Source organism: Ipomoea triloba, chromosome 4 (genome assembly GCF_003576645.1).
Source record: "Ipomoea triloba cultivar NCNSP0323 chromosome 4, ASM357664v1".
Taxonomy (NCBI): Eukaryota; Viridiplantae; Streptophyta; class Magnoliopsida; order Solanales; family Convolvulaceae; genus Ipomoea; species Ipomoea triloba.
In genome coordinates, this window is record NC_044919.1 from 145808 (window position 1) to 161968 (window position 16161).

The 16161-nt window shown below is 38.5% G+C and overlaps 3 protein-coding genes across 7 annotated transcripts in view; all 3 read right to left on the minus strand.

Moving 5' to 3' along the window:
- LOC116016849 (cyclic nucleotide-gated ion channel 1-like) overlaps positions 1-1403 on the minus strand; it is a 5510-nt gene extending 4107 nt beyond the window's left edge. Inside the window, exons 1-2 of the mRNA XM_031257283.1 lie at positions 409-1403; positions 118-330 (exon numbers count right to left, since the gene is read on the minus strand). Of these exons, the coding sequence (XP_031113143.1) occupies positions 118-330; positions 409-1086 (891 nt within the window). The 5' untranslated portion in view covers positions 1087-1403. The remainder of the gene's footprint in view (positions 1-117; positions 331-408) is intronic.
- Positions 1404-3902: 2499 nt separating this feature from the next.
- LOC116016477 overlaps positions 3903-16161 on the minus strand; it is a 16617-nt gene continuing 4358 nt past the window's right edge. For 3 of the 5 annotated variants that reach the window (XM_031256753.1, XM_031256756.1, XM_031256752.1), the window contains 3 exons: positions 13449-15919; positions 12674-13248; positions 11650-12170 (listed from right to left, as the gene is read on the minus strand). In XM_031256753.1, coding sequence (XP_031112613.1) covers positions 12161-12170; positions 12674-13248; positions 13449-15919 — 3056 coding nt within the window. In that variant the 3' untranslated portion in view covers positions 11650-12160. Of the gene's footprint in view, positions 3921-11649; positions 12355-12673; positions 13249-13448; positions 15920-16161 lie in introns of those variants that run through there. The other 2 variants (XM_031256755.1, XM_031256754.1) reach the window with 2 other exon arrangements.
- On the minus strand, positions 6314-9751 carry LOC116016478 (cyclic nucleotide-gated ion channel 1-like). The gene is made up of 7 exons (XM_031256757.1): positions 9231-9751; positions 8877-9089; positions 8400-8719; positions 7756-7867; positions 7352-7600; positions 6817-7196; positions 6314-6716 (listed from the first exon to the last, which is right to left on the minus strand). Exons 1-7 carry the CDS (start codon positions 9651-9653, stop codon positions 6404-6406), a joined length of 2010 nt encoding a protein of 669 aa, XP_031112617.1. The 5' UTR covers positions 9654-9751; the 3' UTR covers positions 6314-6403.

The window sequence follows — 16161 nt, forward strand, 5'->3', positions numbered from 1 at the left end:
ATATATATATATATATATATATATATATATATATATATATATATATATATATATATATATATATATATATATATATATATATATATATATATACTTGGATGGGATAGATTTGCTTACATAGCTAGCTATCATGTAGAGAAAGAGATTAAACGCAGCACCAGCCCAGGCAGTTTCAGTGAAAAAGCCAGAAGTTCGAGTTACTTCCTTGTACAAAGGATATATTCTAAGCAGCCTGGGAACAGATTGAACAAAAATCACAACCTTCAATATGTCTTTGGCCACCAGAATAAAGGGGCGATCCGCGCGGGGAATGATCATGAACAGTACAACCTACGTACGTACAGTACACGTTAGTTCCATATCATAATATATAATATACACAAACTACATATATATATATATACCTACCTGCGGGAGAGGGAGAACAGCTAGGATGTCGATGAAGAAGTAAGAGAAGAAATATCGTTTGGCTATGGCAGATGGATCCACAATCAACTCACCCCTACCAAACACACGAGATGATGGAGGAACGAAGCCAGTGCGGAATTGCAGAATAATGTGAAATATGTAGAAAAAGTCGATAACAGAACGAAGAATACAAGCAGTGATCTCCAAAGTCCTGTCTAAACCAAGGCATTTATTTTGGTCATCCACCACTGGGATGTAAAAGAAAAGTGGATCCACTATCGCTGCTAATATGCAGGCAATCACGAATATTTTATTCCACCGTTGCAGAAATGGACCTTGGGGGTCATGCATCTTCCTCTTACAAGTAGTAGTAGTAGAAGAAGAAGAAGAAGAAGAAGACTGGTTTATATTTGCCTCCTCACGATCACGATCACGATCACGATCACGATCAGTAGGCTGCAGCAGCGGATGAATACGCCTCAGCAGCGAATTTCGAAAGTTGCTACTGCTGAAGCATATCTTTTGAGACCCCTTCTCAAAACCTCTTCTGAACCAGCTGATGACGGAAAATAATCTTCCATTGTTGGTCAAGGAAGATTGGCTCTCCGACCCGCCATAAGACGACGACGACTTTTCAGAACGCCAGTTCTCAAACCTCACATATTTCTCCTGCTTCATACCGCTCTGCTATGCTCTGATCTAATTATTTAAGAAACAAGTACAGTTGACCAAAGACAGAAGGAAAGAAAGAAGAAAAAAAAAGTTGGAGCAGGCCAGGAAACCGGCCACGGAGAAAGAAGTACGTAGAGGGAAAACAGAAAAACATACAATGATCAACTTATACTACAATACGGGGTGAAGGAAGAAATTAAAGGCCGGGAAGAAGCTAAGGTTGTTGTGGAAGAAGTTGAAGGAGATGAATAACTGAGTGACTGACTGGGTCTTCTCTAGCATAGACTCAGAGATGGCGACTTGAATTATATTAGAGGGCGGGAGAGAGACAAGAGAAGACCCAGACAACACCCCCTATAAGAAGGAGCAACACCCAACAAAACGACAAAAACTCCGTTTGAGAAATTTCTTACCAATTACGAACTCGACTATGTTTGGTCCTTAGCTTCCTCGAATCATACCATTCAATTCAAACCTTGACTAAAATTAACAAAACTTTCTTAATAAACCTTTTAAATTTTGTCTCACTATATTTATCAAAAGGTTAATCACTATCTTTTATTTTAAAAACGTTTACTAAACCCAACGATTCATAACCAACCCAAAAAAAGGATTCAAAACTTCACATACGTCTCCTGTCTCCATTATGGTGTGAAGCTAGCTAGCTCACCATTTCTTACCATTCTAAAGGTAGTACCCATATTTGCAGCGTGATGATTTAAATATTTTGATTTACCAAATCTTAATCATGCATGCGCCATTTAATTAATTAATTAAGCAGGTCAACGTTTACTTGATTAACTATATATAATCGTAATTGGAAAAAAAAAAAAAAAAAACACCAAGATTCAAAAAGAAATATTAATATATTATTTTGCTTTATCTACCTTAAAATTTTATACTTTATAGGGAAAATGGTCAAATAAGCCCTCAAACTTTACCCTGCAATTAAGCTCTCAAACATTGAAAAGGTTTAATTAAACACTTAAACTTGTCATTTTGGTCGATTTAAACTCAAATGACCAGTTGTTTACTTGAAACAACCGGTCATTAATTTTCCGGCCAACAATCCGGCGGCCAGATTTTTTTCCGACGAACATGTCTTCTCCACGACCATGTCTTCCGACGAACAAACGGCCAACATTTCGCGGAGGGTTTTAGTATGAATTCTCGTCTTCTCCCTGTCTTCTCCAAGGAGAAGACGAGTTGGTTCGTCTCCTCCGATGGAGAAGACGAACTTCTCATCGGAGAAGACGAGACAATTCGTCTCCCCCATTGGAGAGTTTGTCTTCTCCGATGGAGAGAAGACGAACGCTAGTTCGTCTGAACCCAGTTCTAGTCGTCTTCTCCATCGGAGGAGACGAAGTCTTCTTCGATGGAGAAGATGTGAGACGAACTCCATGGAGGACTGGAGGAGACGAACTCCTCCATGTCTCCTCCAGTTGGAGAAGACGAACTTCTCCAGTTGTTGTCTTCTCCCGTCGTCGGAAAAAAAATCCGGCCGCCGGATTGTTGGGCGGAATTTTAATGACGGGTTATTTCAAGTAACCGGTCATTTGGGTTTAAATCCATCAAAATGACAAGTTTAAGTGTTTAATTGAACATTTTTAATGTTTGAAGGTTTAATTGCACTTTGGGTTAAAGTTTGAGGGCTTATTTGACCATTTTCCCTACTTTATATTATATTATTATGAATCGGTTCACAATCTTCTTTATTTGTATAAGATGAATTTAAAGATTTGAGAACTAAACAAAACATCTTATTTCTTTAGTGAGAGATAAATGAGTTTATATTTGATAGCTTCTCCATCGATTTTCTTATCATAAATTATGGGAAGACAGAATTGGTTGTATGGGGCAAACATAGTTTGCAGAGCATCAAGTCTTCCCCCTCCTTAAATTTTCTAAACCAAAATACAAGTTAAGGGTTGACGTGAAATTTGGGACAATATATTAGTTTACGAAAGTTCAGACCTGCCACTGTATTTTATTCATGTCTGCATCGATCATTCATAAACACAACAGCATTTTGTTCAAACCATGAAAAGATCAGAGTTAATTTCAACACCTATCTATTCTATCTTTCACTGCAGCTGCAGGGAGTAGGGAGACAAAAGCATATATATTGTATGTCAATCTAGTACTAACATATATACTAACCTGACAAAAAATGAATAAATCATCTGAGAATATTACAAAAGTAATCTGCAGTTGGTTAGTTTGTATACTGTCTGTCAATGTCAAAAGCCAAACAGCAGCGGTAGTACCAGCCATGCATCTAAAAAACAAAACCTGACAGGTAGAATACTATAACAAAGTTAGATCCCTACACTACACTACAATATTCTTTCCCCTAAAAAACAAGTGGAGGACGACTAAGATCTACTCATATCATGTCACCGGCCTTACTTCCTCCAAACTGCCTTCCATGTATTTTGAGAGGCTGCAGCGCAGCTAAAACATACACGATTCAGTAGTTCACATACAAGGACAGACAGGCATCTGCACAATCCTAAAATGCCCAGCCGGCCGGCGAGGATCTTATGATCAAGTATGTACTGTGTCAGACGAAAGAAAAGCTGGCCTAACAATGGGAGAATGAATCCCTTGTCACACTTGTCTTCCAATTGCCAATCCCTCCTGCAAATATAATATAATACATTATTGATGAGGTCATGATATTATGATCAAGAGAAGAGACCATTAGATACCCCGCCCCACATTTTTCTGCTCATTTGTTATTCCAAAGCTGTGATGACTGATGACCTTAGCTTTGACCTTGCAAACAAATTAAAGGCCAGGTGTGGTCTAGCCTATCATCGATCTTTGCCTCTCCTCACCTTTGGTGTAAGTGCAACTACCTACAGCATGCATCACTATGTAAAAACCTAGCTCATATATATCATCACCATCTATCACCGTGTATATTCTCTTTCTCTTGATCCTGTAGTGAATGGCTTCCAAGGCGAGGCGAGAATAGTTGTGCCATTATATTAGCCGAGACAAGTATGTGGCATTGGCTGAAGAGAGACTAGGACTGGTAAATGGGTGTCAACACTCTTTCCATGCTCACTGCCTTTAAAGTTGATGATTGGATACCAGTCCTAGCTACATGCCCACTTCAATTCGTAGGAATAATTCACTTTCTTCGATTCCTACCTGATTTTATCATATTCCCACCCAGTTCAGTTTTACAATCTTGAATACCAGAGTATGTATGTATCAGATGCGGGCTTTAATTTTTTTTTTTTAATTTGTTTCTGAACCGTGCCAAAAGACAAAGCTAGGTGATAAGTGCAAAAGATGCTACACTTATACGGTCGTTCTCGGGTCACATTGCACACAATCGCTAGCTTTTATGATTGATTTGAGCTTGAATTGCGTTAAAATGCTTGTTATTGCCATTGGACCATAGTCCACACTTGGTTAATCATTTTGTAGGTAGAATAATGTGCAAAAAGATGGAAAAAGGCATGGATTTCGAAGATTGATTCGCGGACGAAAATTGGAAGCAAAGAACAGGCACGGACGCACCTTGGACGCGCGTCCGCCCATGCGTCCGGATTTTACCCCGCAGAAGTTCGCACAGCAGAGCCGAAGTCTGCTGTGGACGCGGGTCAGACGCCCGCGTCCGGATTTCACCCCTCTGAAGTTTGGTTCGCTCTGCTGCGGACGCACGTAGGACGAAGGACGGACGCCTACGTCCGAAAATCAGCTCTTTGAAGTTCATGAGCTCTGCTGAGGACGCGCGGCGGACGCGGGTCGGACGCCCGCGTCCGATTTTTACCTCTCTGAAGTTTTGAAGCAGCACAGCAGAAACCCCGCTGGACGCGCAGCGGACGCGTGTCCAGTCGGGCGTCCAACGCGAAGAAATTGGCGGTTTTGGGCGAAGTTTAAATAGAGAATTGGGCATTCTTCCGGGGGATCATCATTCATTTCCATCTTAGCTCACCTTAGGAAAATTCTCTCTCTAGAATTAGGTTAAAATTCCCTCCCATTCCACACTCAAACTCCAATCAATTTTCAATTCAACTAGCTAGAATTAGAGAGATCTTCACTTCAACTAACTTTGGATTGCTCAAGCTTGTATCAAGATTCCTACTACATTCAAGTAACATTTCCAATTTATAGCTTTATAATTCCATTTTTAGCTTTTGATTTGATTTGTTGATTTGATCTTGAATTGTACTTTGATTTTGATTCTAGTTTTCTTCCTTTTGATCAATTGCAATGATTTTGATTTTAAGCATGATTGGCTAAACTTCTTGTGGATTTGGATCAATTGAACTTGTATGTACCTCTTGAATGCTAAATGTCTTAAATTAGGGATTGAATGATGCTTAATGGATGCTAGCTTGATAGTGTTTTGGAGTGTTAGTGTGGACTCTAGGCCAAGCTTGATAGTGTTTTGGAGTGTTAGTGTGGACTCTAGGCCAACTTGGCCGGTTGCCTTAGGGAATTAGGGTTAGAATCACTCACCTACGAGAGTAGGGAGTGTGTTTTAGGGTTAGAATCACTCACCTACGAGAGTAGGGAGTGTGTTAGACCTCTCCAACCACTTTTCCTTCCCACCTTTGAGAGAAGGGGGATTGGAAGACAAATAAAGCACACAAGGTGTTTGCCAAAATGCCTCTTTGAACTTAGGAGTTATGAGAGTAACCCTATTGTGTAGGAGAGATTTCTTTGACCATGAGAATGGCTTAGGTGTTTGTGATTTTGTCTCAAGTATGTCCCTTAAGTGTTGCCACACCTTAAACCTCTAGGAAATCAAGAGATTACGTACTTGTTAGATTTTAAACCTCTAGGAAATCAAGAGATTACGTACTTGTTAGATTGATCCGAATCCTCCTTCCAAATGATTACGTACTTGTTAGATTGATCCGAATCCTCCTTCCAAATAGATTGTTTCTTACTCATTTACCTTAGTTTGTTTACCATAGCATGCCATACACACTTACCTTTTTAGGATTAGCTTTCGAAAACTAGGCACCCTTATGACTAGTCCCTTGCTTACCGACTCCCTCCTTGTCTTTCCTTGAGACCGACACTCGGGAACTTCTTCCCGTTTTAACACCTAGTTCTTTCCACCTCCCGCGAAAACTTCAACTTTTCACTAGGACAGAGATGGATGATCAAACACTATATTCTGATCTTCAGCATATATATATATATATATATATATATATATATATATATATATATATATATATATATATATTAACACATGACAAAATAAATAAATACACTCCATTTTTAACTTAACTGCATGTACGTACAAAACATATATATAAAGTGAAGAAATAGAAATGAATGTTAAGAGGCGTTATTTTATGGATGGGGCGCTAAAATCAGGCTCAGCTGGTTTCTGCAGCCGCAAAGGAGGCAGTCTAGGAGACAATTTGGGCGGATGGTTCCGTCTTACTGTTCTTAGCACGTTAGCTGCAAACCTGGAAGCATAAATAGTAGCGCCTTGGCTTGGTGTGGTTTCCCCCTCCACCCTCCTCCACAATATTAATGCATCTTGCAGCCTATCTTCTTCTTCTCTCCGGGACTTCTCCAGCTTGTTCCTGCAATGTCTACACCATGCTGCCTGAATGTAGCAGGCTGCCCATGTCCTCCACTGACGTGAGTATAATCTGATCCAATTCAACCAATCAATTCAAAGATGGGATTAATTTTATATATATATATATATATATATTTAGCGCCCGCGCGCAGCTTAATTAATATAATTACCTGAACTTGTGTTGAAGCTTTTTGCTGTGGCGGCGTCGCCACTGAGAAACAAAAAACTTGAGGAAATCAGCAGTGAGAGCGAAAGCTTCAACATTTGTCGAAGCTTGTACTGTTATAGTAGAGATGGGAATACTAGAGGAGGGGTTGCGGTCTAGAGCCCAAATCAGAAGTTCTTCTCCACAGAAGTCACCAGCCCTGAGTTTGATAACATCAGAGTTATTTGTACTCATAGTTAACAGCTCCCCTGTCTTCACAAAGATCATCTCGTCCACCGTATCCCCCTCCCGCACTATGCAAGTCTTTTTTGTGTAAAGAACCGTTTTCAGACGATCACACATTGCTTCTAGTAATTGTTCATCCATTGTCTCAAATATAGGAACCTATCATACCATTACCATACCATCCAGCAGGAATTGAATTAATAAGAAAAAAAACAACTTTAAGTTCTTGAATATAATTGGTTCAAAGTTAGTTAATATTAAAAAAAAAAAAAAAAAAAAAAAAAAAAAAAAAAAAAAGAGGCTACTGTACTCACTCTTCTGAGTAAATTCCAGCCCAGACGATGGCGATTAATGTCTCTCCTCAAGTCTTTAGGGAGGTTAGAAATAATAGATTCTTCGTCAACACCCCTTGTTTCTTGCCATCTATATTCTTCATATCTTCTTATTCTCTCCTTCAAATCACAGGGAAGCCTAAGACGGGACATCCACTGATCTACAGCAGTCCTTTTCACTCTCATCTCTTCTACTTTCACCGTCAGGGTACTCAGGGACTGCAGATATTTCTGCATGCACGTGCACCACCAATTCATTATGTGTAAATTAAATAATAATAATAATAATAATAATAATAATAATGTATAGCTATTAGTTTAATTTGACAGTATAGATTTCAGTCCAACTTCATTCATTCATTTATCCAGATTACCTAGGTACGTACCTGCATATTGCCAATAAGCAACGAAAACAAAATCAATCCAATGATGGAGATAAGAATGGCGAAAAGAATTTCACCCTCAAAGTTGCTGGTTTCCAGATTTTGCCCAAGAGAACTGGTAGATCCAAATATAATATTCAAACAACCAAATTAAAATCTATCTCAGATCAGAAAACGAAAATTATTATTATTATTATTATTATTATTATTATATATATAGAGAGAGAGAGGGGAGAGCAGAGTTAATTCCATTTTTTATCATAGATTTATAGGTGACAATCTAATTTTAGCCATAACATCCTCGTATTATTGTGACATTATCATTTTTAGTCTTCCATCAACAAAATTATTGAAATATCGTTAAATATAAATACATTTCAATTTATTTTTTTTATACAAAGTATGTTGAACTGTTATATTTTTTATGTTTATTTTTTTTTTTAAAACATCAATATTTGAAGACCGAAATGTTCTTTAAACTGTTTTGTTCATAAAGGACAAAAAATATCATGCCTCAATAATATTATGACAAAAAGTGGATGTTTTAATAAAAAGAGACTAAAAGTAGAAGCACAAGTAGTCCAGTGTATATGTATATCATTAATTAATTATAAGATAAGATGGAAAAAGCTAAGAAAAGTGGCAACCTTACGTTTCTGAGCCCCCACCAGAAGCAGTAGAGAAGTTTAGACCAGAAGTATCTCTTCTCCACCATGTTAGATTTGAGAGCATGAAGAAATATTCCAAAATCAAAGTGTTGAGGCTTTAAATTTTCAGGTTCAAGCAGAGGGCAATAAGTATTTAGAAAGGACAACAAAAAGTCTCCTCCTCCTCCTCGTCTGCGCCCTAATTTTGTGCAGTAGAGGAAATCTATGTCACAACCGCTGCCATGTAGTTTCTCACAGGCCTTCCGCCAGCATTTATCTTGACGCTCTATAGCAGTGATGTACCAGATGGATCCAGCTACCTGCATGCACCCAGGCCACAATATCATTATCATTCAAATGGACATTAATTATTATATTATTATATATACTTTAAAAATAGCTAGCTAGCATAATTAAGAATGCATTCATATATGTAGGTGTGTGTGTAGATGGATGGGATGAGATAGATTTGCTTACATAGCTAGCTATCATGTAGAGAAAGAGATTGAACGCAGCACCAGCCCAGGCAGTTTTAGTGAAAAAGCCAGAAGTTCGAGTTACTTCCTTGTACAAAGGATATATTCTAAGCAGCCTGGGAACAGATTGGACAAAAATCACAACCTTCAATATCTGTTTGGCCACCAGAAAAAAGGGACGGTCCGCGCGGGGAATGATCATGAACAGTACAACCTACGCACAGTACACCTACGTTACGTTTTCTGATCTTAATAATAATAAACTACACAAACTAGCTAAGCTAGTAGCTGGAATTGAAGTAACTAGCTAGCTTGCTTAGGTGTACTGTCGTCATCGGACGTAATTATATAGTACCTGCGGGAGAGGGAGAACAGCTAGGATGTCGATGAAGAAGTAAGAGAAGAAATATCGCTTGGCTACGGCAGATGGATCCACAATCAACTCACCCCTACTAAACACACGAGGTGATGGGGCAAAGAAGCCAGTGCAGAATTGCAGAATAATGTGAAATATGTAGAAAAAGTCGAAAACAGAACGAAGAGTAGAAGCAGTGATCTCCAAAGTCCTGTCTAAACCAATGCATTTCTTTTGGTCATCCACCACTGGGATGTAAAAGAAAAGTAGATCCACTGTCGCTGCTAATATGCACGCAATAAAGAATCTTTTATTCCACCGTTGCAGAAATGGACCTTGTGGGTCATGCATCTTGCTCTTCCACCACCTACAAGTAGTAGTAGAAGAAGAAAATGAAAAAGAAAAAGAAAAAGACTGGTTCATATTTTTTGCCTTCTGACGATAGATCACGATCAGTAGAGGGAAAACATGCAGTGATCAACTTATACTACGATACGGTGTGAATGAAGAATTTAAAGGGAACAAGGTTTTGAATTGGTCGTGAAAGAAACTTGAAGCTAGCTAGCTAGGAGAATGGTCGTCGATGGAGCTACAACTAGTTGCAAGTAGAATAACTGACTGACTCGGTCTTCTCTAGCACAAATCAGAGATGGCGACACTTGAATTTGAGACCCAGTCACCCAGACAACCTTACCCCCTATCACCGCTCACTTAGAAGAACAAACATGTTAAACAGATACTAATATGCTATACATAAGAGTTTTTTTTTTTTGAAAGAATACATAGTTAGAGTTAGATTATAGTTATAAAAAAATAAAATAAACTTTTTAAATTTTGTCTCACTATTAGAAACAATTATTTATCAAAAAGTTAATCACTATATTTTATTTTAAAAACGCTTACTAAACCCAACAAGTCATAGTAACCAACCCAAAAAAGGACTTCGATCACACACGGCTCCATTATGGTGTCAAGCTCATCATTTCTTACCATTCTAAACTCTAAAAGGTAGTACTAACACTAGCATATTCGCAGCGTAATGATTTAAATATATTGATTTACCAAATCTTAATCATGCATGTGCCATTTAATTAATTAAGCTGTAAACATTTACTTGATTAACTATATATAATCCTAATTGTTTAAAACACCAAAATTGAAAAAGAAATATATGTTCTTTCGCTTTATCCACCTTATATATATGTATTGGCCAGTATTGAGGCTCGAACCCACCACCTCCCGTATAAAAGAAAGGGTTTGATACCACTAGACTACAAAGTCCTTGGCTTATCCACCTAATATAAGATTTATACTTTATATTATACTAGCAATGGCACACGACTTGCGTAATGCAAGGCCCAACGTAGATCCATATATATAAGTTTAAATTAAGAATTTTGAACCAGAATTACAAAGCATCAAATTAAGGACATAGCATTTTTTTAAACCTAAAAAAATTAAACATTTGATGCTGTCAAAAGTGCAAAAGTATGATAGATATTTGACCATTTTTTGGCATAAAGACCATGATTGATAATTCAAATTGTGAACATTTAGTATGTAAATTATGTCAATATAAAAATCATTTTTATCCGGATATTATCGGGGCCTGACCATAATTAATACATTATCATTTCACCATTATTAAGCATTCCATCTCTCCACTATGTAAAAAAAATTTGCTCCATAATAAGATCAATTGGGGCGGCTAACGGAATACATGCACCAAACACAAATATTAAAATAATAATAATAATAATTCTCCTTCCAAACACAATATTCCAAAACACCAAGCACACAATACTCCAAAACACAGAATAATTTCTCCGTTCCTTCTCAGTAGTCGGCGGCATTAGGAAGGACAAAATAGGCCATTGTATTTTCAAATAACAACAACAAATACACAAAGTATCATTTTTTTGTGCCGGAAAGTCCCCGGAAAAAGGCTTGGACAAAAAATATTGAGCCTTTATATTATAAATATATTATATTATTATGGATCGGTTTGCAATCTTCTTTTATTTGTATAAGATGAATTTAAAGATTCTAGAACTAAACAAGACATATCTTATTACAATTCATTGTAAAGATTTCTGTGAGACAATAAATGAGTTTATATTTGATTGCTTCTCCATCAATTTTCTTATCATAAATTTATATTAGTTCACGAAAGTAGAAAGCTCAGACCTGCCACTGTATTTTATTCATGTCTCTGCATCGATCATTCATGAACACAACAGCATTTTGATCAAACCATTAAAAGAGTAATTTCAACACCTATCCATTCTATCTATCCCTGCAGGGAGTAGGGAGACAAAAACATATATGTTGTCAATCTAGTACTAACATATATACATGATACATCTATGCATCTTTCATTTGGCATATGATACACACACACACAAATAGTAATTGAAGGTGGATAAACTTAGGGTGCTGACCTGACAAAATGAATAAATCATCTGAGAATATTACAAAAGTAGTCTGCAGTTGGTTCAGGTTAGTTTGTTTGTATACTGTCTGTCAATATCAAAATTCAAAAGCCAAACGACAGTGGTAGTACCAGCCATCTAAAAAACAAAGCCTGACAGGTAGAATACTATAACAAAGTTAGATCCCTACACTACACTACACTACGCTACACTTTTCGTTTCCCTACAAAGAAGTGGAGGACGACTAAGATCTACTCATATCATATCTCACCTACGTCCTCCAAACTGCCTTCCATGTATTTTGAGAGGCTGCACCTAAACATACACGATTCAGTAGTTCACATACAAGGGCGGGCAGGCATCTGCGCAATCCTAAAATGCATGCCCGGAGGATCTTATGATTTTGAGAATCCCTTGTCACAGTTGCCTTCCAGCCTGAAATTCAAGAGGCATAGCCCTCTTCCTTGTCTTCCAATTATTGCCAATCTGCCAAAACAATTATACCCTCCTGCAAACATAATACATCATGATATTATGATCAAGAGACCATTAGATACCCCCACATCTTTCTGCTCATTCCTTATTCCAAAGCTGTGATGACTGATGACCTTTGACCTTGCAAAGAAAGGCAGTCTAGCTTATCATCTTTGCCTCTCCTCTCCTCTCCTCACCTTTGGTGTATGAGCAACTACCTACAAAAGTTACAGCATGCATCACTATGTAAAAACCTCATATCATCCATCATATATTATCATCACCATTACTGTGTATATTCTCTTTCTCTTGATCCTGTAACAAGTTTAGTTACCTATGCTATGACATCTATATCTAGGAAATTGAGATCTACTGGCAATCCTAGGGTGTCAATGAACATACACTGACAGTGGGTTTCCATATAAATCATTCATGTAGGTACAGGGAAGAATGTAAATTCAATGCCCATGATTTTGACTGAATTGTTGAAAGGTATAACTTCAAAATATATTTCACAAGTCAAAAACTAGTTATTACCTCGGATGACGTGGCGAAGATGGTTGATCTGGTGAAGACCGCTGCCCATGAAATCTGCGCTGTTCAAAACCTCCCCTAGGTCGACCCCCTTCACTTAACAGGGCTTGTTCATTTGTACCTGAGATGCCTACTGGTCCCAATGACCCAAACTCTAACTGCTCTCCATGTGATCCATAACCGGCATTATGGTCAAATGGATATATCATTACAACAGGGGGCCCATTAGAAGACGCTCCCATAGGGTTCATTGAAGTTAGAGGATACATGCCATATGTTACATTTGGACCACTAATCTGATTTGAATTTGCATGCATAGGACCATTTTGTGATGGGTATGAATTGAATGAGCCATTTCTATAGGAGTTCCATGGTCTGTCTGCTCGGTTCTCACTGGAAGAGAACCTATCAGTTCTTGAGTTTGACTTCTCATTTGGGTTGCGGTTGTGGCCACGTCCAGCACCTCTTGGTTTTGAATTTGCATTCCAGTTTCCCTCCCTGTCACCATTGTCACTTCTCTCATTGTTGTAATTTCCACGTCTGGTACCAGAAGAGTTACGATCCCTTGCAGAGACTTTCTGAAGCAGAAAAAACAAATTACATAGGTTATCATCCACTTGAAAGTAAAGAAATGAAATTTCTTCCAGAAAAGAACAAGAACAATAAAATATCACTTGTGATAAGAAATATGTGTCATAAGATTAATCAGTCAGACCTAGACACTCTAGTACACAAGAATCCATAACAGTACATAGTTCTATAAGGAAACCAATCTTACAGGATGATTTGGCAGATAAGTCCCTGTCCCACTGCGATATCTTGGCATATCATGTTGAAACATATTTGCGGGTCTATCAGAAACAGATTGGATAGGTGCAATGGGTACATGATGACCATAGCTCATGAATTCAGTGAAAACGTTTGCATTGGTTGAAACTGGTCTTCCAGGACCATCCCAAGAGAAGCGACCCTGCAGGTACATAGGGGGCACCATTACTGGTGAGGGATAAACCAAAGGCCCAGGATATCTTGGACTTTGGCAAGACCTGCCATATTGCAAATTTTGCCAATGGCTAGCAAAGTCACTGTTAAGGATATCAGACTTATGTTCATCAGAAGATACATCCATACCAGCCCCTCTAAAAGAATGGGAAGGATTCAAAACTTCAGACTGGTCAAGTCCCTCTGATGAATCGAAATTCTGACCAGAATCACTATTATCAATGCTTTCTTCCCCACCACAATGGTTTGTGGATGCATCAGGAGTACCTGCCTTAGGTGGAATGTTGTAAAAAGGAAGCATTGTAAAAAACGGAACTGGTGGACCTGTAGGGTAAAATGCAATGACTCCAGAATTATCGCCTACTCTTTGTTGAGAACCCCCGGGACCTATAAGCATTGGTGCAATAGGCATCATCGAGTCTGATCCACTTGTCTGGACAAGTTCATATTCAGGAACGAATGGCATAGGAACACTATATGAGGAAACCGATTGAACTCCTTGGCCTCTTTCTACTACATCAGTGCAAATATTTGGCATTGAATTCCATTCTTGGTCATCATCCTCATTCTGATTATGTACAGGTTCAGACATCATTTTACCTTTTCCATAACCAGTTGCTGCTTCTGCAGCAACTGTTTTCTTTCCCCTTCTTTCCCTGGCTGATTTTGAGGATTTTGCAGATGATCCATCCCAGGAACTCTCAGAAGAAGGCTTACTCCTTAGAGGACTACTGTGAGCAGTGGATGAGAACCTTGAGCTAGCCATTCTTTCTTCAGCATAAACATCACTAGTTCCATTATCCTGAACCTGGAAATTATCACGCCAGTCTTCCCTGATTTGCCCACGCTTTTCCTTAGTATGCTTCGCCTGATATCTCAAGGAACTAACGGAGCCACTTACCCAAGATGGAGCGACAAAGTTCTGACCTGACGGCATAGAGTGCAGCTTCTCTTCTGACTGATGCATTTCAAAGTTACCACTGTTTCGGTCAAACCCAACAGTTGAGCCCGCATCCTGCTCTGGCCAAAAATCATTTTCAGCATCGCTCACGCTCACGTCTGTAGAATTAAAATTTTCGCTATTGCGCTCATTAGGGTCTTCAGAACTTGGGCTCAACCCAAGGCTGGGGAAGTAATGGGTCATATGGGGTGGCAACAATCCATGGGGAAATTGAACATTTGAAAATGTAGGATCAATCATGGGAAAATTAGTAGGAACCAATCCAGGCATATTGCGTTGAGGATATCCCATGGAAGCTAAAAAGGAAGGTGAGATGGGAAAAGGAAGGTGACTTGAAGCTAAATTAAATGGAAGATGAACTTGACCATTAAAACCATGAAATGAAGTTGAAGCCATCATGTTCACAGCATCTTGCTCTTCCTCATGCAAAGCCTGTGTCCCACCTGTAGAAGCAAGCTCTTCATTCAAGGCATCTAAGCCTGAATCATGGTGATAGCTATTTGATCCACTATTGGAATTAGTTGCAGCATCAAGACTTTGATGGGATGGGGCATGCCTGACAGATGATGTGTCATCATTTAAAGAGTGACCACTATTGCTAGTTGAATTTTCAGATCCAGCATTCTTCCTCCTGTTACTATTATCCACCTTTTTAGGCGTAGGATGCATATCCACACCTTCTGGTAATCTGCTACGCCTACCTTGACTGGACATGTCACCATATGAGTCAGTTAGTTCAGGGCTGGATTGAGTTCGGGCAAACACAAACCTTCCCTGGATTTCATTTACCAAATTGTCAGATTTTAAACTTCTTTGACTTCTATCAGTATGCAAATCCTGATGAGATGTGGTTTCCCTTGTAACATGATCAGACACCCTTGAAGTGATCAAATTCTTATTACTTCTCTGGTTTTGGGCATATAAAGTAGAATTCTCATAAGTTTCAGGCAGAGCTCCAGAGAAGTGATTACCGGACTGAGAAGACACCAAACGTGAATGGGCTCCATCAGCCTCTGCATTGCAATCAGAAGAGTTTTCATTTACTCTTTTGGGATTTGTACTGAACCTCAAGTTCTCAAGTTCAGGGAGATGATCTTTGGTTGACAATCCTTGATGCCACAAATCAGCAACCGGTGCATCAGGACGATGGCCACTGCCATGCCTTTCCCATGTATTCATGAAAAACTGATTTACTTCATAAATAACATTTTCTTTCGGACAATCTAATAACCTTTCCAACCTTTTGGCACCAAACGTAAATGCACTTCGTATCCTAAAAAAATTACCTGCCAGCAAAACACAGAATCCACATGAATCACTACTTGGAAAATCATGCCAAGAATTTCAAGAAAAAAATTTACAGAATGACCAAGCCAAAGTAGCTACGCAATACACACAAGAACCTCAAAGTTGTAAACTATCAGAATGATACATAGCTGTCCCAACAGTCACAAAATATAGAATCATACTATTTTGGAACAATAACCAATAAATTTTCTTGAAAAAAGAAAAAAAAAAAAAAAAAAAA

Excerpts from the sequence above, each read along its gene's own strand:
- LOC116016478 (XM_031256757.1), bottom strand. The coding sequence starts at position 9,653 with ATGAACCAGTCTTTTTCTTTTTCTTTTTCATTTTCTTCTTCTACTACT. Across the intron at positions 9,090-9,230 it reads CTGTTCTCCCTCTCCCGCAG|GTTGTACTGTTCATGATCAT; the intron begins GTACTATATAAT and ends TACTGTGCGTAG. Across the intron at positions 7,197-7,351 it reads GCTGGAATTTACTCAGAAGA|GTTCCTATATTTGAGACAAT; the intron begins GTGAGTACAGTA and ends ATGGTATGATAG.